The sequence below is a fragment of the Peromyscus maniculatus genome, chromosome 12 (genome assembly GCF_049852395.1).
Source record: "Peromyscus maniculatus bairdii isolate BWxNUB_F1_BW_parent chromosome 12, HU_Pman_BW_mat_3.1, whole genome shotgun sequence".
Taxonomy (NCBI): Eukaryota; Metazoa; Chordata; class Mammalia; order Rodentia; family Cricetidae; genus Peromyscus; species Peromyscus maniculatus.
Genome location: NC_134863.1, coordinates 78061334 through 78081859, shown reverse-complemented (window position 1 = coordinate 78081859; position 20526 = coordinate 78061334). Strand labels below are relative to the sequence as shown.

The 20526-nt window shown below is 38.9% G+C and overlaps 3 protein-coding genes across 3 annotated transcripts; 1 reads left to right on the top strand and 2 right to left on the bottom strand.

Annotated features, from left to right (window-relative positions):
- Positions 1-665: 665 nt before the first annotated feature.
- Positions 666-1485, bottom strand: Krtap15-1 (keratin associated protein 15-1). Its single transcript, XM_006987916.2, has one exon. The coding sequence runs from the start codon at positions 1436-1438 to the stop codon at positions 986-988; it is 453 nt and encodes a 150-aa protein (XP_006987978.2). The 5' UTR covers positions 1439-1485; the 3' UTR covers positions 666-985.
- A 2924-nt stretch (positions 1486-4409) lies between these two features.
- Positions 4410-5234, top strand: LOC102915192 (keratin-associated protein 14). The gene has a single exon (XM_006987917.2). It carries the CDS (start codon positions 4410-4412, stop codon positions 4911-4913), a length of 504 nt encoding a protein of 167 aa, XP_006987979.2. The 3' UTR covers positions 4914-5234.
- A 1288-nt stretch (positions 5235-6522) lies between these two features.
- LOC102925511 (keratin-associated protein 13-1-like) lies at positions 6523-7044 on the bottom strand. Its single transcript, XM_006987952.2, has one exon. The coding sequence runs from the start codon at positions 7042-7044 to the stop codon at positions 6523-6525; it is 522 nt and encodes a 173-aa protein (XP_006988014.2).
- Positions 7045-20526: the final 13482 nt, after the last annotated feature.

Below are 20526 nucleotides of genomic sequence, written 5' to 3'. Positions count from 1 at the left end.
TTTGAGTTAACCATCTTTCCCTCCCTCTGCCCTTCTGAGGGTCAGACATACCTTCCAGATAACTTGCCATTTCCCTCACTGGGACTCGCCAGTGACAAATCCCTTTCCTGCCAAATCCCCTGTGCCAGCTGCTCTTCAATGGACTCCAAGTGGTGTGACACATCAGTAAGACTCTTTTGATTTAAATGAAGTAATTAACTAACTAAATAACTAACGCTTTCTGCTTTTAATGAGGAGTTGCAGGCCATCCTGTGCCTCTTTGTGAAGCCCTCCTTAGTGTTTCTTGGGAACACTATTGACTTGTCACACGATGTTAAGCTAGAATTGTACTTCTTGAAAGGAGAGAATCCACATCTTCTTCATCACAGTGTTTGTTCTATAATACACACTCAATAACTGTTTTCCATTGAATGCCCCACTGAAAACAAGATCTCTGAAGTAATTAAATGAACAAATGGACCTATGGGGGAATATAAATCTTTCAAGATATGAAAGATGGCATGACATAGGACACAAATATGAATTTCCTTCTAATGCTTCTGCTTTTCTATCAGACAAAATGTAAGAGAGAGGGAAAAAATCTGAAAACAGTTCAAGTATCAGATGCATTGAATAAATATGTCATTTATAAAACAAGAACAAAAACAAACTGGAATGCCAAAATTCATGCTAGAGATGTAAGTTTATTGAAAATGAACTTGAGTGGAGGAATCTTAAGGAAATAATGAGAGAAGAAATTTAGAGGGATGGATGGTAAAAGAAAAGATCCAAGCGTTTACATAATAATTAAAATACCAGCTCTCTCTTGCAGTAGAGTTGAAAGGTCAAAGGTTAAAGTTACTCTGTCCTCAGAAAATCGTTTGCTTCCCGGTAGATTATGATGCTGAGTCCTAGAGAGACAATGCTCATCGATAAATCCTAGATGTTGGAGGTGCCATTTGAATTCCATAAGGTGCAGAAACCATCAATGAGACAACTGGGATGTTCAGAAACCAGACCCGCAAAAGCGAGAGCTAAAGCCTGGCTGGTAATAGGACGACTGGATACTCTTGGAAGAAAAGTAACCTGGGCGGTAGAAGCTGGAGCCACAGCCCTGAGAGTGAATGCCAGAGCTCCCATACCCGAAAGATCCAAAACCCGAATTGCCATATCCAAAAGATCCAGCAAAGCCTCCGTGGCAGGGCCTGGAAAAGTACTGCTTGGGCCGGAAGCAGGATGCCTGGAAGGATCTGGTCCCGCAGCAGGGTGAGTGACACTCCAGGGGCTCCTCGAAGGTCTCCTGCTGTCCATTGTAGAAAGAGGAGCCTAGCTGGAAGTTCTTTGGAGAATAGAAAACATTGCTGCTGGGGTAGAAGGAGTTGTAGCTGGAAACTGGCTGCCTCAGAAAACCTCCAAAAGACTGGGAGGAGAAGTTTCCAGAGTTGCAAGCGTAAGACATGTTGTCAGGAGTTCTGGTTTCAGTGGAGTTGCGGTGATGAATCTGCGAGTGTGAATGCCACCATCTGACACGGGTCCTTATATACCAGAGAGATGGGTGTAGTAGTCCTTGTCGATTTTAATGAGAAGGCCTAATTAGGCTCCAGTAAAAATGAAATACTTTAACCTTCAAAGGACTTTTTATGAATGTGTACTTCTAAATGAAGGAATTTCATTAGTTTTCAAAGCAATTATTCATGAAGCAAAAATGCAATTTCTCAATATCTCCAGTAAGTCGAATGAAAGCCAACATAAGTGAGTCTTTAAGGTAGATAGATGCTTTATTTAATTCCTGCCTTCAAGATATGATCCGATGGATGATGCAGCAATAATCCTGCAGAGTTCAACACTCTACCAAAGTTTGTATTTTAGAAATAGAATTATGATGCTCCAAGTTTAGAAACTTGATTGAAGACAAAAGAAATCAACATTTTATATTTCTTCCTCCAAATGTTGTGGATGTTATAAAGAGAACAATAGAATACTAATCCACAGAAGGAAAAAAAAATCAAGATCAATGTTGTTCATGATACACTTTGTCAACCTGTGTTTTGTGTACATGATTATATAAAGTTGAGAGGACCAATGTTTGCATGAGTGCTTAGAACATTAATTATATTATAAAAGGTTTCTCACAGAATCAGAATCCCTCCATTGTCTTGCCTTCCTTTCCCTTCTCTTCTTTTGTTTTCTTCTTCCCTCTTTTCTGTTCGTTCCCTCTGAGTAACATATTCAGAGCCTCATGTAAGCTCTACCACACTGGGGTATGCTGTCAGCCTTTTCACTTTTATTTTTTGAATTAGAATCCAGTGTCCCCACACCTTCACTGCTTTGTGGCGGAAGTCATTCATAAACTTAACAAGCTTGATTATCAAAATACCCTTTTCTTCCTAAACTGAGTCTCTCCCCTCTTGATGTCATTGACAACAAAGCAGCAAGGCATAAACATTGTTTCATGGCCATACTCATTTTGTTTCAGATGGTGTTTTTTCTTTCCTGCATAAAGTTTAAAAAAAAAATTAAGAATGTGGAAAGTATCTGTTGCATGCAAATGTCACAGAAAGATCAAGGATTTGAAGAATTCATGGTTATACAAATGACCCTTATATACTGAAATGGAGGTAGGGAAGGCTATCAAAAGAGAAGAGAATGTTAATTGGAGAAGAGATGGTTTTGGGGTTGTTAATTGTATATCTATCAATTAACTTATATATTCTCCCTAGAAAACTAAGTCTTGGGATTTTTCTGTACTTTTCCATTTGGCACAACACAGCTAATTGTACAGGAAATTGCCTAAATAACCTTGTGGAAATGGAAAAACTTTGCATATCATCTGTTCTTGGCATAAATTATATTCTACATTGAAAATGAGCTGAGACTAATTTTATGAAGAATTGTGATTACTTGGTCTAATCTTGAAGGATAAATCCAAAATGGGCTGTTCTTGTAGAAAAAGAAACTTCTAACCCGGAGTTCTGGGAATACTGAACCAGGTTGCTGTAACTAGAGTTCTGATCTGATTAAAAAAATAAAAAAAAGCTGGAAATATTTCCTAAAATCTCCCACAAATTCTAGACTTTTATGAGTCTGAACATTTTAAGTTAACAAAACAAAGAAGGAAAGAAGAAGAAATAAAGAAAGCAAATGATGCTCTCTCATCCCCCCCCCAAAAAAATGCTGTTGTTCAGAACTAGAAGGAAATGTTGTTCTATAATATGAAACAAATCAAACAGCACCTAAGGCACACCAATATAGCCCTTTACACTTTCTCCTCCTCCAGATCCAAGCATCAGTCTTCATTAGACTCTTGTACTGAGGTGGAACACAAGCCATGGAAATTGAGGAAATATGACCCTCACTTTGGACATGTTGCGATACTTGTCAGAAGCACCTGAAAACAATTTAAGTCAAAGTGATATATGCTGCCTTCAGGGCAGAGGAAGCATCTCCTGGCTATGGCTGCTTTGGCCTGACATCTCAAGGCAATTGCTTTATAAGCTTTCTTTAGAATGAGGACATTTACCAGGTTATGGAAACTGTTTTCAGTGGGAAATAATAACCCTCATTAGAGATAGGGAAACATTGAACATCATTACCTCAAGATTTTTTCCTTTTAATGCATTTTATCATCTTAAGTAAATAATCTTTAGCATTCAAACCAGCACAAAGCATGGAGTGTTTAGCTCACAGCACAGTTAACCACTCCGACCCCACCCCCATACCCACCCACTGGTACACACACACACACACACACACACACACACACACACACACACACACACACCTTATGACTGGCATTTAATATCTGGATTCCATTCTTAGGCAGATGCATGAGAAATAAGGATTTCTCCCTATTACAGTAAAGCCATTTAAACTGAGGTACAATTTTTTTAAGTCCTCATACATCTTGCATATCAGTGTTTGGATGATACTATTCATCACAGAAGCTTGCCATTTTGAGGCAGCAATCAGTGTGTGTTTTTGTTTAAAAGAAGTGACTATGAGTGGATCAGCGAACAACTTTGCTAGCCAGATGGCAACAATTTTTGGACAGATTGTGCAACGGGTATCAATTATTTTTAATTAAGCTAGCTTCCCTCAGCCCAGACAGTCTACCTTTAAAGCAGTTTTCTGAGTGATGTGCAGGGTGACCTTTTGCTGATGGAAGATGAATAATAGCTTTGAAGACCGAACACTATTACCTGAATTCCAGGGCCGCAGACATCACTGCTCTATCCAGTTTGAAACCACACGAAAAGTAAATATGCATGACTATGATGGTATTTTCCATTCAATTAAAGCCGGAGGTAACTTGTGTTCATGCGCTATGGGGATGACGCACCCAAGGACAGGGGTATATAAATGCCGTATGTCCAAGCAGGGTCATTCAAACTCTGAGCATCCTCCTCCGCAAAGTCTTCTCTCCTCTCAACATGTCCTGCAACAGCTGCTCTGGAAACTTCTCCCAGTCCTTGGGGGGCCACCTGCAACACCGGATCTCTTCTTGTGGTTCCTCCTACCCCAACAATGTCTTCTACAGCACTGACCTCCAAACTCCCATCACCCACCAGTTGGGTTCCTCTCTCCACAGTGGGTGTCAGGAAACCTTCTGTGAGCCCACCACCTGCCACACATCCTATGTGGTCTCCAGACCCTGCCAGAGGCCCTGCTACCACCAGAGGATCCCAGTGTCCTGCAGACCCTGCCAGTCACCTTTCTCAGGATCTCTAGGCTTCGGTTCCAGGGGCTTCCAGTCTTTTGGTTGTGGCTACCCAACCCTGGGCTTTGGATCCTGTGGTTTCCAGTCAGTGGGATGTGGTACTCACAATTTTTCAACCCTAAATTGTGGGTCCAGCTTTTACCGCCCAACCCGCTTCTCTTCTAAAAGCTGCCAGTCTGTTTCTTACCAGCCAACCTGTGGGAATGGCTTCTTCTGATCTTCAACTGGGGAAACTAGAATTGTAAAAGGTGCCTCCCACCTACTGGGTTAAGAGCCACACTGTCTTTTGATCTCTTATGTTAGTCTAGGAATTAGACTTCTACTCACTCTTATGAGTCCCTGTAATTGGAACATGTATTTCATTGGAGATGCTAAATGGTTTTCTTATAGATGTATAGACTTGCAAAAGTCAAACATAATTTTTTCTTCATGTATCTCTTATTAATTTCTCAAACTGCCAATGCCTTTACTTTTATGAAGGGGAAGGATGTAAGTTTAAATAAAAATATGCAAGTGGACATCTATGTATCTTGTGAGGACCATGATTACTTTCATCTTCTTGTCTTCAAAAGTACTTCAAACCGGGCCATGGTGGCACACGCCTTTAATCCCAGCACTCGGGAGGCAGAAGCAGGAGGATCTCTGTGAGTTCGAGGCCAGCCTACGCTACCAAGTGAGTTCCAGGAAAGGCGCAAAGCTTCACAGAGAAGCCCTGACTTGAAAAACAAACAAACAAACAAACAGACAAAAAACTACTTCAAAATATCTCCCTAAGCTTTGCTGTGTTTTGTACTAGCCATTTTAATTTTAAAAAGTAAATTCATCCTTTTGTATTCGTAGAATTTTTTCAACTTTGCCGTTTTCTCCATCTGTTGATAGTTTCATGCAGTGAAAGGAAGAAAACACATTATTAGAATGGAAGACTGATTTTTCTGCTATATAGGGAATTATAAACCAATATTTTATATAAAATAATTATAATATGGAGGGAATATTAGGTAGACTGTGCCATATAAATTTGGAAGCGAGATTATTTTTATAAGCTACATTTTAAAATGTATGCAAAATTGCAGGCAGGTAAGAAGTTACATGATCATGAGTTAGGCGGAAATGGGGTCCAGTCCCCCCACCTTGACTGCCAGATTGAAATCTCTAAATGAAATCAATAACACATACAAGAGTTGCTAATAAATATGGCTAACATTGCTCAGATGTTAATTTATATATTTTGGTGATGTCTCGGGTTGGCTTTATGTTTCTGGGGTTTGATGAGAAACCTTTAAAAAATATTAAAAACAGAAGGACTCCAATGCCGTGATGAGAATCCCAGAAACTCCAGAATGCCAACTAGTGAAAGATGCAAACCAATGAAGAAATGCCCTTCCCTGTGGGACTGGACCTGGGGTGGACAACTCTGAAAGTCTATCCAAATGTTCTTGAAGGTAAGGAACACAACTAAATGTAGAAATGTGTGTTTGCAAACAAAATTAAACAGCTATATTGACACGCAATGAACTCCCCAAATGCTTGAATGCAAACCTATGAGCAAGTTAATATTGAAGGATACAACACATTGAGGTGTCAGATTGCACAAATTTATTAGATGAAAATTTTAATCTTCAATAGCTCTTGAATGAAAACCAAATAGTACATTTATCATTTTTCCAAAGCAAGTAGAGAAAGGGATATTTGAATTTGCCCACAAATTACAGAATCTCCCAGAAATTGAGAAAGAAAGAAGCTGTTAATGGGAGCATTGACAGACAGCAAGAGTGGGGAAGCAAGAAACAATGGCTTCAAAGCATAGGCACATTGTATAAAGAGACTCAACAGTAAAATCCGTGGAGGATGTTATCACAGGTTGGTTTATAACAAGGTTGGTAGGTACTAGCAGGCAGGTGGGTTGAATAGCAGAATCTGGACCCATAGCTCTGGGAAGGGAAGCCAGAGACTACATAATACAGATATTCGAAGCCACTGGGTGTACAACCCACGATGTAGTACCTGCTAGATCCACAATCTAGGGAATGGAAGCTGCTTGGCCCAAAGCCCAGAGACCCAGTATATGCCTCCTGGCAGGGACTGCAAGATGTGGAGCTTCTGGAGTAGTAGCAGGCTGTCTGGCAGGGGCTGGACACCACACAGGAACTCTGGCAGCTGGTGGGCTCAATGCAGGTCTCCTGACAGCTGGTGTTCAGAGATGATTCCAGCTGGCAGGTGCTGGGAGAGCAGTTGGTAGTGGTGTAGATCAGGTTGCTGGGGTAGGAAGAGCCACAGGAGGAACCTGAAGAGTGCAGGCAGGTCCTAGAGGAGGTAGAAACGCTTCCAGAGCAGCATTTACAGGTCATGTTGAGAGGAGATGTGAGCTCAACTGGATGTAACTGAGAGGATTCCGAGTTTGACTCTTACCTGTGCAGAGCTGGGTTTATATATACTCAGCAACAGGTGTGGTACCCAACAGGATCATGCTTGTCCTGTGAGTGTTCTGTCCCTTACACATGTGCACTGTCAAATTTCTCTATAATTGTAGTCACATTTGAATACTTTTTCTGCACAGTATATTTATGGCTGTTGTAATTTCATTGTAACAAAGGACATAGAGCTACTTCTATGTCAGAAATGCCATGATTATTTTACACCAAAAATTATTTCATCATGTCCAGGAAAATCCTTTTTCCTCTTGACATACTTCCTGTGTGTTTTGTCATTGGATGTTATGAGGAAAACATTTTTCTTTACAAGGTATAGAATGAGGGTAACTTTAATTTTGTTAATGACTTGGAAACATCACTTCTGGCTTAATGTGGAACCCACTGAAGATTAACTCTATCATGATCACCCTTTCTCATTTTTTCCTATTATTCTCTGTGATTCATTCAACATTACCCAACAAAAGTAATAAAAGGAAAAACCACATGACATTGAACCTAGGACGATCAGATGACTGGTGCTATGGTAGCCACAGACAAAACTGAGATCGCCTACCAAGTGCCAGTTTTAGATTCTTTGAATGGAATTAATCTTGTAAATGACCAAAACATTCGATGAGGAAATAAAGTTTAGATCTAGCACAGCTGACTTGTTGCTTGATGTACCACTGGTGTGACTGTGGAGATTTCACTTCATTCTGGTGTGATCACTGTGACAGTGGAGATTTCACTTCTACCACCCTTAGACATAGACTGTGGACTGTGGACCTTTCTGCTGTGGTTTCTACAGAGACCTTGCCTTTCATGGACTGCTGCCAAGCAGTGACCCAGCCCAGGAAAGACAAAGGGATTCTCAGGAGACTCTAATTGCCAGCTTTAACATATGGTACCCCAGTGACCTTAAGCAACAACCTGAGCTTGTGTAGGTTTTAGGGAAACTGCCTCCTCCTACTAAGCCCTCTTAAGGAAGAACAAAGCAAAGGGGAAATTTGTAAATATGAATGTATTAAATATTGCTCAAACTGTTTTGACTGTAAAAAATTTTGTTTATGGATGTTAGAGATTTCAGATGGATGCTAATTTTGGGCATATTTAATATGGCTGACAAAACTATTTCAGTTGGTTACTTATTTAAAAATTTGTGAATTTTATTTTGGAGACTGTGCATCCTGTATCAAAGTAATGTCTGCTAAGCAAATCTTTAGCCTCTAAAGATTTTTCTAAAAGGAAGAATGAAATAAGAATACACACAGCATAAGAGATGTTCACTTGATATCAGTAGAAAAAAGATATTCGTATGCCAATTTGATGAATACAATTTTGTTTGTTTTAAATCATTTTAACTCATGTCAATACTATGTTTTAGATATATATGCAAGTTATATAGCAATATTATATGCTAGCAGATAACATGACATTCCTTTAGGAAAAGAAAGTATCTATAATGGTGAAATAATATGTTTTATAACAAATATTCCAAGTTTTATATGTAATTAATCCTATCAATTGGTTATATTTTTTTACAAATACACATGCACACATGTATTTCAATATGCATAAAATATGCATAGACACATGCACATATTTGATAAAATGAAATTCCTGAGCTACCTTGTTTTATATTAAGTCATAAGGCCCTCTTCATTCAGTAGGGTTTCTGCTGCATATCGCCAGATGAAGGAAGACTAAGGCATCTCAATAGACCTTATGCCATGAGCATTCTCTAGAATCTCAAAAGGTCTCATTCAAAGACCTACCCAGCCATGGACCACATGTGGCTTCCTAAAGAACAGCACTCTAAAATTCAAAACAGAGAGACTAACAAAAAGAGAAAAAAACAGAAAGGAAGAAAAAAAGAAGGAAAGAGTGTGAGCACACTCACACTCAGTGCTGGGGTTTTGTCTGGCTTGAAACTGTGTCTGTCTGTGTGTACTGTCACAGCCTCTGTGAGTTCATTTGCGTATCAGTCCTGCAGTTTTGGGAAGACACTCTTTCCCTGGAGTGTCGAATTCCCTGGAACTAGAGTTACAGATACTTACGAGCCACCATGTCAGTGTTGGAATTAAACCCAGATACTTTTGAAGAACAGCTAGTGTTCATAACCACACACACGGTATGATTATTTTTAAGTCTTTGTTTCATTGACTTTTAATTTACAATTATAATTGTTTTATAATCAAAACCTATGCATGTAAGCAGAGGACTCAGAGAAACAGCAAAGGTCCTTGAGACCTATGGGGAGAAAATTGGTTGCTTATGGCCAATGGGGAAAATTCTGAGTTAAGATTGGCCATTGGCTTTCCCCTCCTTTTATCTTCTCTAGGCTCAGTCACTCTGTAGAGCTGTGGTTCTCAACGTTTCTGATGCTGGGACCCTTTAATACAATTCCTCCTGTTGTGGTGACTCCCAGCCATAAAATTATTTTGTTGAGACTTCATAGCTGTAATTTTGCTACTGTAATGAATCATAACATAAATATTTGATATGCAGGATAACTGATATGTGACTTCAAAAGATCGCAACCCACAGGATGAGAATTACTGCTCTAGAGAGAGTTTATCTACAGCATTCTAAGCAGAACACATACAAATTATGTCAAGAGTAAAGGGGGAAGATTATTCTGGAAATTATAGAATAAACATTAGTGTAAATCAGTTGTGACATTCCTGTCATAGAAGTAACTTATAATATTTGCTATAACAAAAATTACAACAGCCACAAATACACTGTGCAGGAACATGCTCAAGTTCAATTAAATTAACAGATAGATTACTACTCAGTTGCATGGTTAAAAAGTTGAAAGCAGAAACACATGCCAAGGGTAACACTGTTGGATACCACACCTATTGCTGAGATTATATAGATGCATGTCCCTATGAGGTAACATTAAATTCACAGCCTTTTCAGTTATATCCAGCAGAGTCCATATCCCGATTGACATGTCTAACAAAAGCTGTTTTGGAGTATCCACTACTCACTCCATTAGGTGCTACCTGCTTTCCTCAGAGTCCTTGTGTGTCTCTTACTATAGCCCAGTAGCTTGTCTATAGCATTACCAACTATGCTCTCAGTACCTGTCAACTCAGCTCCTCTCTAATGACTATTAGATGACCTGTAGTGAGCCAAGAAGCTTCCCAAGGTCTTATGCACTGTCGATCTCTGTCATATGTCCTGCTATTACTATGGAACTTTATGACTTACAGCCCCTGTGAGATAACTTACAGCTGATTTTTGAGCTTTGGTTCAAGAAGCTGCCGTTCCAGATCCTATGGATCTAGAAGCTGCCACTCAGTGGGCTGTGAATCTGGTGATTTCAGCTCTCTGAATGATGGAGTTCCTGGCTCCCTTTCCATTAGCTATATGTCCAATGGTACCTATCCTGTTTGGCTTTTTGTACTAACATCCTTCTTGTTACAGTCCACCCTTACGAATGGCCTCTATGACATTAATTACTAGGCATTTATATTTTTACAGTATTGAAGTCAAAGTCTCCATGCCCTCAAATAGTGTTCCCATGATTACCTCTCCTGCTATCTGTTTCTTTTTCATCCTCAGTTTCTGGCAGATTCTGAGATGAGTGAGTAACAAAACTATGCCTTAGTTTCTGTACTATGGATATATATATATTAAATATATATATATAAATATATATATATAAATAAATATATATATAATATATAATTATATATATATATTATATATATATGGATATATATATATATATTAAAAACTAATATTCAAGTTTTTAATTCAAGACAAACTTAAGAAATATCATTGAATAATTTGGTTCAATTTGACACCACAATATACTGCTCCCATTATTAATATTTTGTTCATAGTTTTTGTATTTGTGGATTTGAAAGACTAATTACATAGAGGTATGATTGTCCAAGTGGATTGAGAAATATATGTATATACATTGCATAGGGGTATATTCCTTATTCAGAGTAGCCAATTACTAAAAGACTGTCATTTGTATCTGTAGACATTGCTCAAAGGCACTGAGTATTGTTCAGATTGGAGGACATTCATTTCTGTTCATCCTGAGAAAATAAGAAATTAGCACATAAATAAGCAATGAAAAAAACAAGAATAAAATACTATAGAATTTTCAAGATGTTGCTTATACACAGGAAAAGTTAATATATTATCTAAATATAGATACTCTAGATTATTTAAATGTAGCCAAGGGAAAATTCACCATAAATTCTCTAGATAGGCCATGATTTTATGTGGGAACACTATAGTTAGGGAGGTTATAGGAACATCCTAATACTTCTCCTAGGCTCAACACACATGAGCCTGAAAGCAGTGTTTCTTAGAAAATTTGACAATATTTTATTACTTAATCTTGGTCTCAAATGCAGGGGCAGTGACTTGGATCTATTTCAACTGAATGTACCAGGCTTTGTTGACTCCCCATGGAGGCCTTACCGTTTTGGAGGAAAGGATGGGAGTTGGCAGGGGTGTGGTGGGGTTAGAAAGGCTGGGGGGGGGGAGTAGGAGAAGAGATGAGAAGGGAATCTGTGGTTGGTATGCAAAATGAATAAAAAAATCTTAATAAAGAATTTAAGTCAGAGACTTGGGAATAAAATTTTTGGCCTATGATCTTGGAAAGCAAATGTTACTGTGCAAATTAATAAAAAACAAAGTATAAAAAAAAACATCTTAGAGTCACTTTTACAAGGCACAAATGGGATGCAATATTCTAGATTTTCCAGACACATTTTGGAGAGACTCTTGGAACTGTCCATTCTGGGATCTGATGATACCAAGAGAAAAACATTTCTTCATCAGCTCTGTTTCTCACTGGTTAAAATTGTGCAATTTCCTGCATTCTTATAACTGGGTAATGGAGGAAGAACAGGTGGGACCATTTGTTTTCCTAGTATGACCTTTGTGACACCTAAGTACATAGCCAAAGAAGTATTGAGAAAACTCTAGAGAAGATATTGTTCATAAAATGTTTGGAAACCTACAATGCTATGTGCCATGTCATCTGTGGGAGCATGTTACATGAAATAAAGTATTAGAAGGCAAAACTTCCATTCAGCTTCCAGACATATGAGAGAACAAAAGATTATTGACAGTTTCAGACTGAAGAAAAAGAGGACTCAAAAGGGGATTGACATTTGCCTCAGTTTGTACACCAAAGCCTGGTAAAATCTGAATTCTTGAAGGTGTCTCCATTCTTTGTTCTTTTCTGAATTATTTTCTTCCAAAAATATACAATTATTAGTGTAATCAAGGAGCCCTTTGTATTCTATCCGTAATGGAAATGGATTAATATGAATAGATGGGATCAATTGCATCTCATTATCCTCATGGAGAGGAGAGAGGAGCCACAATAAAACATAAAAGAAAAAAGAAAAGTTTATGTGTAGATAAAGAGCTTTAAGGGAGTTAAAGTAATTTGTTTCTAAAGAGTTTTGTTAAGTATCATATTAGATAATAGATTGATAGGAAAACATTTCATGAAATCTTAGGATAAAATTTCAAGAAACCTTGAGTTTTAGTCTTCAACTTAGGTATTTTAGCTATGATTATTAACATCAAATCACTCAGAATTTAAATACAACATGATGGACATTTAGACTGCTTTCATTTCCAGGCTATTGTGAATAGTGCAGCATTAAACATAAATAAACAATTATTTCAGTAGCAGAATATAAAGTACATCGGGTATATGCCCAAGGGTAGTATAACTGAGTTATATGGTAGATTTATTTCTAGCTTTTGGAGGGACCTCTGTAGTGATTTTCACAGTCGTTGCACCAGGTTGCAATCCTACCATCAGTAACTAAAAGTTACCTTTGTACCAGGATCATGTCAGCATTATTGCCATTTTTTTTAATCTTAGCAATTCTGACTAATATAAGTAGAAATTTCAAAATAGTTATGATTTTCATGGCTAAGGATGTTGAAAAGTTTTAAATACTTTGCTTAACTATAAACATCCTTCTATTGTGACATTCCATTTAGCTCCATTTTCTATCTTTTATTTTGTTTTTTGTTTCCTGGGTACTTTTTGTTGTTGTTGTTCTTTGCATATTTTCAACACCCCCACCCCCATCTGATGTACAGCTAGCAAAGACTTTCATTCTGAGTGTTTCTTTATTCCAGCGATGGTTCCTTTGAAGGACAGAAGCTTTTTATTTAGTTTTAGGAGGTCCTATTATAAATTGGTGGTCCTAATGCCTGCACTACTGGTGCACTCTCAAGATAGTCCTAAGTTCTAAACTGAAACCTAGTTCCTAATTTCTCCTCTAACAGATTCAAGGGATCAAGTCTTATGTTAAAATCTTTGATTCATTTAGAGTTGAGTTTTTGAGCAGGATGAAAGGTAGGGATCTAGTTTTATTCTACTACCTGTAGCTTTCTAGTTTGATCGGTATCATTTTTTTGAAGATGCCATCTTTTATCCAATGTATATTTTTGACCTCTTTGTCAAAGAAAGATGGCTATGGGATAGTGGCCTTACATCTAGGTCTTCAATTGTATGTCAGTTTTTAAGGCCAGTTCCACACCGCTGCTATTCCTGTAGCACTGTAGTATAACTTGGAATGCAGGATCTGATATGTCTATCAATATTTTATTCAAGGTTATTTGATCTATTCCAAGTCTTTTGTGTTTGCATATAAATTTTAGGATTTTTTTTTCTGTGAAGAATAACCCTTAAATTTCTATGGGTATTGTTTTATATTAAATTTAAAGATTGCTTTTGATATGATTACCATTTTTTTACAACAGGGATCAGACTGATCCATAAACACTGGAGGTCATTCCATATTTAAGCATCTTCTTGAGTTACTTTTCTCAGTGTTGTAAAGTCTTTATTACATAAAAATTTCATATTTTATCTTAGTTTTATTCTTAGGAATTTTTTAAAATAAAAAATTGCAAATAGGATCATTGCCAGGAATTCTTTTTTTTTTTTTTTTGGTATCTTCAAACACTGATGAATGGGTAATGAAAATGCAGTACACTTATACAGTGGAATATTATTAAGAAAAATGAAATTACAAAATTTGTAGATGAATGGATGGAGCTAGAAATGATAATTCTGAGTGAAGTAATTCAAAGCCTGATAGACAAACACTACATGTTCTCTTTCATGCATAGATGTTGGCTTTGAATCTTTAGATGTGTTACTTGGAATACTTAAATAAGTTAGGGAAATAGTAAAGGCCCATCAGGGAGGCTTCAAAGAGACAGGCAGTGGAATGTAGGTGTTAATAAAGTGGAATGGGGAATATTGGAACAAGAAGTATTAAGAGGGGTGAGGGGTAGGAGGACAAAGAAGAGGGGTATATGGGAATAGTTAACTAAAACCGAAGATTTTTGAAAAGCCAAAAAGAAACTACTATAGAAGCTTACACACACACACACACACACACACACACACACACACACACACACACACACACTTACATATAGCAGGGGTGCAATGCCCCTGTGAGACAACATAGGCTATCAAATACAAAGCTCAGTGCCAGGCATGTGCTTCTTCTTCCAGAGCTGTTGGAGAATGGGCTCCCTGGAACCCCAAACACTAAAGGTTGATTGTCATTGTTCTTACTTACCCTCAAGAAATTGGGGCTGGGCTTTGATGCACGCATGCCTTTAATCCCAGCACTCGGGAGGCAGAGCCAGGTGGATCTCTCTGAGTTCGAGGCCAGCCTGGTCTACAGAGTGAGTTCCAGGAAAGGCACAAAGCTACACAGAGAAACCCTGTCTTGAAAAACTAAAAAAGAAAGAAAGAAAGAAATTGGTGATGGGGCTATATTGCTAAAGACAACCTGAGTCAAAGAACATGGAAAAGTCATAGTACTGACATGGAAGCTTAATCTTTACTGGCTTGTTTTCAAAGTTCTGAAAAGTGGTACCCATGTTCCTCACCAACTATACATTTTATTTTCAAAATGGCACAAACAAGATTTGGTATATTTAGCTTTCATACACGTTTTTCCTTTTCTAGATTCTTCCACAAGAGAGGGCTCAGGAAAAGATAAAAGCCTCGAACACCTATGCAGACTCAAGACGCATTGTAGCAGAAGGGGAAAACTGGTTTAAATTTGGCTGTCAAAGTCTCCTAGAAACCCTTTTAGATTCCCCAGGCTGAATTGTCGCCTCACAGCAGTACCTGAAAAGCAAGGTTTCTGCACAAACCTTAGCAGAGAGACCTGTGGTCAGCTAAATCTCTGAGGCTTAGGGTGCTGGAAGTAGAATTCCCGTGCTGAACACAGGAGAATCCAGTGCTACCTTGAACAACATGTCAGAGGCACCGGGTCGCACCCTCATTTCCACCTCTCACCTCCCGGCCATTTACCAGCTTAACTCCATTTGAATCGTCCAAAACTTAGCACTTGTGAGGCTCCCTCAGTTTCCCCCTTGCTCACACAGTCTTCCTCCCTCTACTCAGGTTCACTGTTGCTCAGTTTTTCCTTTCTCTTCTCTCCTTTTCTTGTTTTTTTATGTGTGTGGCCTTTTTTTAAAAAAAAAAAACTGAAGAAATAAAAGCAAACAATGCAGAGTAACAAACACGGGCTAAGTTTGAAAAATTTACAAAGGATGGTGACAATGGGGTCAATCTTCAATAGGTTCCGCATCAAGTCCGACACAATGCTACCAATTCCTTAATAAAGGGATGACAAGATACTCCTACTTCACACCACATGAAGGAAACCATTTCCTCATAAAGTCCTATGACAAAACACACAATAAGTATGTCAAGAGGAAAAAGAGAGATTTTCCTGGACATGATGAAATGATCTTGCGTGTTCAACAATCATGGCATTTATGACACAGCAGTAGCTGACTGCCTGTTGCTGTAACAATGAAATTACAACAGCAATAAATAGACCTTGAGGGAAACTATTCCAAAGCAGCTGCAATTACAGAGAAATGTGTGAGTAGCTCATTTGTAGAGGACAGAACAGAAATAGGACAACCATGACCCTGTTGGGTACCACACCTGTTGCTGAGAGTATATAAACCCAGCTCTCCACAGGGTGACATTCAAACTCAACCTTCTCAGTTACATCCAGCTGAGCTCACATCTCCTCTCAACATGGCCTACAGCTGCTGCTCTGGAAACTTCTCTACCTCCTGTAGGTGCTGCCTGCCCTCCTCAGGTTCATCCTCTGGCTCTTCTTGCACCAGCAACCTGGCTTACAGTACCATCAGCTGCTCTCCCAGCACCTGCCAGCTACACAGTGGCTGTCAGGAGACCTGCCTTGAGCCCACCAGCTTTCAGAGGTCCTGTGTGGTGTCCAGTCCCTGCCAGATGCCCTGCTACTACCCCAGGAGCTACACATCTTTCAGCCCCTGCCAGGGGACATATGCTGGGTCTCTGAGTTGTGGGTCCAGCAACTTCCATTCTCTGGGCTATGGATCCAGAAGCTGCTTCTCAGGGGACTGTGGATCCAGAAGCCTACAATCTCTGAATTATGAAGTCCCTATTTTCCCTTCCTTAAGTAATATGTTCACTTTCTGCTACCCAACTTACTTGCTTTTTAATACCTACCAACCTTCATTTTGTGTTCCAACATGTGGATCACGTCTCTCTGGAATCAGCTGTTAACTGTGTACATTCTACAATATTGAAGTCAATGTCTCTGCATCCTGTACCCATTGTTTTCATGTTCATCACTTATAGCTATCCTCTCTTTCTTTTAATAGGAACTTCTCAACTTCTGGTAGAACCTGGGATGAGTAATCATGGTTATGCCTTACCAACAGTAATATTGACATATATGTGCTCTATTTGGTTGTTATCCAACAGTATATGACAATGAAAATTTATTAAATAAACTTGTATAACCTGACACCTCAGTATATTGCTCACATTATTATTGTTTTTACTATAATGTTTGCTTTTACAGGTGTGTACACTAAATTATATATTATGATTCTGTGATTAGATCTTAGGAACAAATAAATAACTTGGCATTTTTTGTGATCCTTGTTTGGAGTAGTTATTTCTAGAAAGACTACCATTTGTGTCTGCAAATAGGCACATTGACAGTGAGAGTTGTGTGAGATTTGGGAAATACATTTCTGCTGACTAATGAAACAAAGTAATTAAGGTGAGGTCTATATAGAGAAAAGGATTGCCTAAAGCTAGTATTTAAATGTAAATTTTCATCCGAGGTAAAAGTGAGCCTTAAAGAACTCCCAGGACAGACACTCACTGTTTCATATGAATGCTGCTTTCCATGCCCCCGCTGTTGGGGAATATCTCTGTATCTTATCTCCACGTTGTATAAGGACAATCACAACGATCCAGATTCAGGCTGTGCTGGCAATCCCTTGGTGCTACTCCCAGGTGCAATGTCAATCAACCTGAGTGATATAGCTAAGAAATATTGAACAGCTTTTATTCATTAGTCTTAGTTAAACTTTAAAAGAATGTACATCAACATCTTGGGTACAGTTTGTTTAGTATCATTGGCTCTATGATATTTTAAAGAAAAGCAAACATTAAATGGAAAAAATGTGTAGTAGGAAAGGGAATGTTCTATAAGAAAATAAATGGCTTGACAAATTCCAGGGACTTTCAGGGACATTTAGAATGATTTCCAGAAATGTCCACCACAGTATCTGATTTCCAGGTAAAGACATTTCTTCATCTCTCTTTCACTGGTAAAATCATATAATTTTCTGGCTTCTCATAGCTATGTGAGGAAAGAATGACAGTGGGGTCCTTCTATCAGCCTAGGGTGACATTTAAGATACCAATGTACAAAGCCAGAAATATATTCTTTAGATTGCAGGAAGTACGTAGTTTAAAGAAGGAGCTTGAATCCATCATAAGTACTGTGTGCTATAGCCCTGCCTGGGATCACGCATGGCAGAATGCTCTAAGGAACGAGGTAATACGAGACTAAGAATGTTCATTTAGCCTTTAGACACAAGACAGACAGAGACTAAGATTATTAACTTTTTTTTAAGACAGGAGGGAGGACTCAAAAAGGATTTGAAACCTGCTCAAGTTTGCCTATCAGTGCCCAGTAGAACATGAATTTATAAAGCAATGTCAACTGTTAGTTCTTTCCTGAACATCTTTATTTAAAAAAAATGACAACTCTAAATGTTATCAAGGAGTCTTTTATATTTCTATTATATAATCACTTCACACAGTTAGATTTAATCTGTTGTATTTATCTCATTACTCTCACATAAAGAACCCATAATAAGAATAAAATAAAATTTAAGTTTTAGAGAAATATCTATATGTGAGTTAAACTAATTTGTTTCAAAAAACATTTTCTTAGCTATTATTTATTATTATATGAAATGACTGAATGACAAGAAGACACTTGAAGACATTTTAGCAAGAAATGCCTCATAAGTTTCAGCAGTGTTATGACATGTCTTCTTCATTGAAATTACTTTTTTGGTTTAAAAGTTTGTTTTTTTTTCCATTTTACATACCAACCACAGTTCCCCCTCCCTCACCTCCTCCCACTCACCCCTACCTTCTTCTTCCCCAGCCCCATCCACTCTTCAGAGAGGGTAAGGCCTCCCATGGGGAGCCAACTAAGTCTGGCATATCAAATTGAGGCAGGACCAAGGCCCTCTGCCCTGTATCGAGGCTGAGCAAGGTGTCCCACCATAGGGAATGGGCTCCAAAAAGCCAATTCATGCACCAGGGATGGATAAATTTTGGTCCCACTGCCAGTGGCCTCACATACTGCCCAAGCCACACAACTGTCACCCACATTCAGAAGGTCTAGTTCAGTCCCACGCAGGTTCCCCAGCTGTCAGTCCAGAGTCAGTGAGCTCCAACTTGCTTGAGTCAGCTGTCTCTGTGGGTTTCCCCATCATGATCTTGACTCCTTTCCTCATAGAATCCCTCCTCCCTCTCTTTGGCTGGACTCCGGGAGCTCCACCCAGTCCTTAGCTGTGGATCTCTGCATTTGCTTCCATCAGTTACTGGATGGAGGTTCTATGATGACAATTAGGGTAGTCATCGATCTGATTTACAGGGGAAGGCCAGTTCAGGGACCCTGTCCACTATTGCTTAGAGTCTTAGCTGGGATCATCCTTGTGGTTTCCTGGGAATTTCCCTAGCACCAGATTTGTCCCTAACCCCATAAGTGGAACTGAATGGTATTGTAAAATAAAATTAAATTAAATAAAAAAAAGATATCTCTTTCCTTGCTTTTCCTCTCTGTCCCTCCCCCAACTCTAACATCCAGTTCCCTCATGTTCTCCTGTCACATCCCCTCTTCGCCAGCCTCCTGCCTCCCCAGCTTCCAATTTACTCAGGAGATCTTATCTATTTCCTCTTCCTAGGGGGATCCATGCATGTCTCTCTTAGGGTCCTCCTTATTACCTCACTTCCCTGGGGTTGATGTCCCTCAACCAAAGAATGGATAAAGAAAATGTGATACATTTACACAATGGATTATTACTCAGCTGTTAAAAACAAAAAACAAAACAACAACAATAAAAACCAGTGGAACAGGGATGGAATGGAAGAGCAATGAAAGAGATACCATGATAGAGGGAGACATCATGGAGATAAGGAGAAATAGAGTGCTAGGGAAGTTCCCAGGAATCCACAAGGATGACCCCACCTTAGACTACTAGCAATAGCAGAAAGGGTGCCTGAACTAGACTACCGGTAATCAGATTAGTGAATACCCTAACTGTCAATATAGAGCATTCATCCAGTAACTGATGGAAGCAGATACAGAGATCCACAGCAAGTACCAGGCCTAGCTCAGGAAGTCCAGTCAAAGAGAGAGAAGAGGGATTCTATGAGCAAGGAGCATCAAGATCGTAATGGGGAAATGTACAGAGATGTTGCTGGAGGGCTTCTCTCCAGGTTCCCCAAGCCCCGCAGTCCCACAATCCACTTATAAAATAATCACTCAGACGCTTATATTACTTATAAACTGTATGGCCATGGCAGGCTTCTTGCTAAATGTTCTTATATCTTAAATTAACCCATTTTTATAAATCTATACCTTGCCATGTGGCTGGTGGCTTACCGGCGTCTTTACATGCTGCTTGTCCTGGCAATGGCTGCAGTGTCTCTACCCCCTTCTTCCTGTTTCCCCAATTCTCCTCTTTCCTTGTCCCACCTATACTTCCTGCCTGGTCACTGGCCATCGGTGTTTTATTTATATAGAGTGATATCCACAGCACTTCCCCTTTTCTTCTTTTTTTAAAAAGGAAGGTTTTAATTTTAACATGGTAAAATTACATATAACAAAACAATTATCGAGCAAGAATTACAGTTACAATATTAAAGAAGATGTCCTATCTATCTTATATTTGTGAGTTTAAGGTTTTATATCTAACTTATGGCTACCCACTACACAGAGACAACCAAACCAAACTAGTAGAGACTCATGAACTGTGGACCAAGAGCTGTGGAGCCTCCATGGG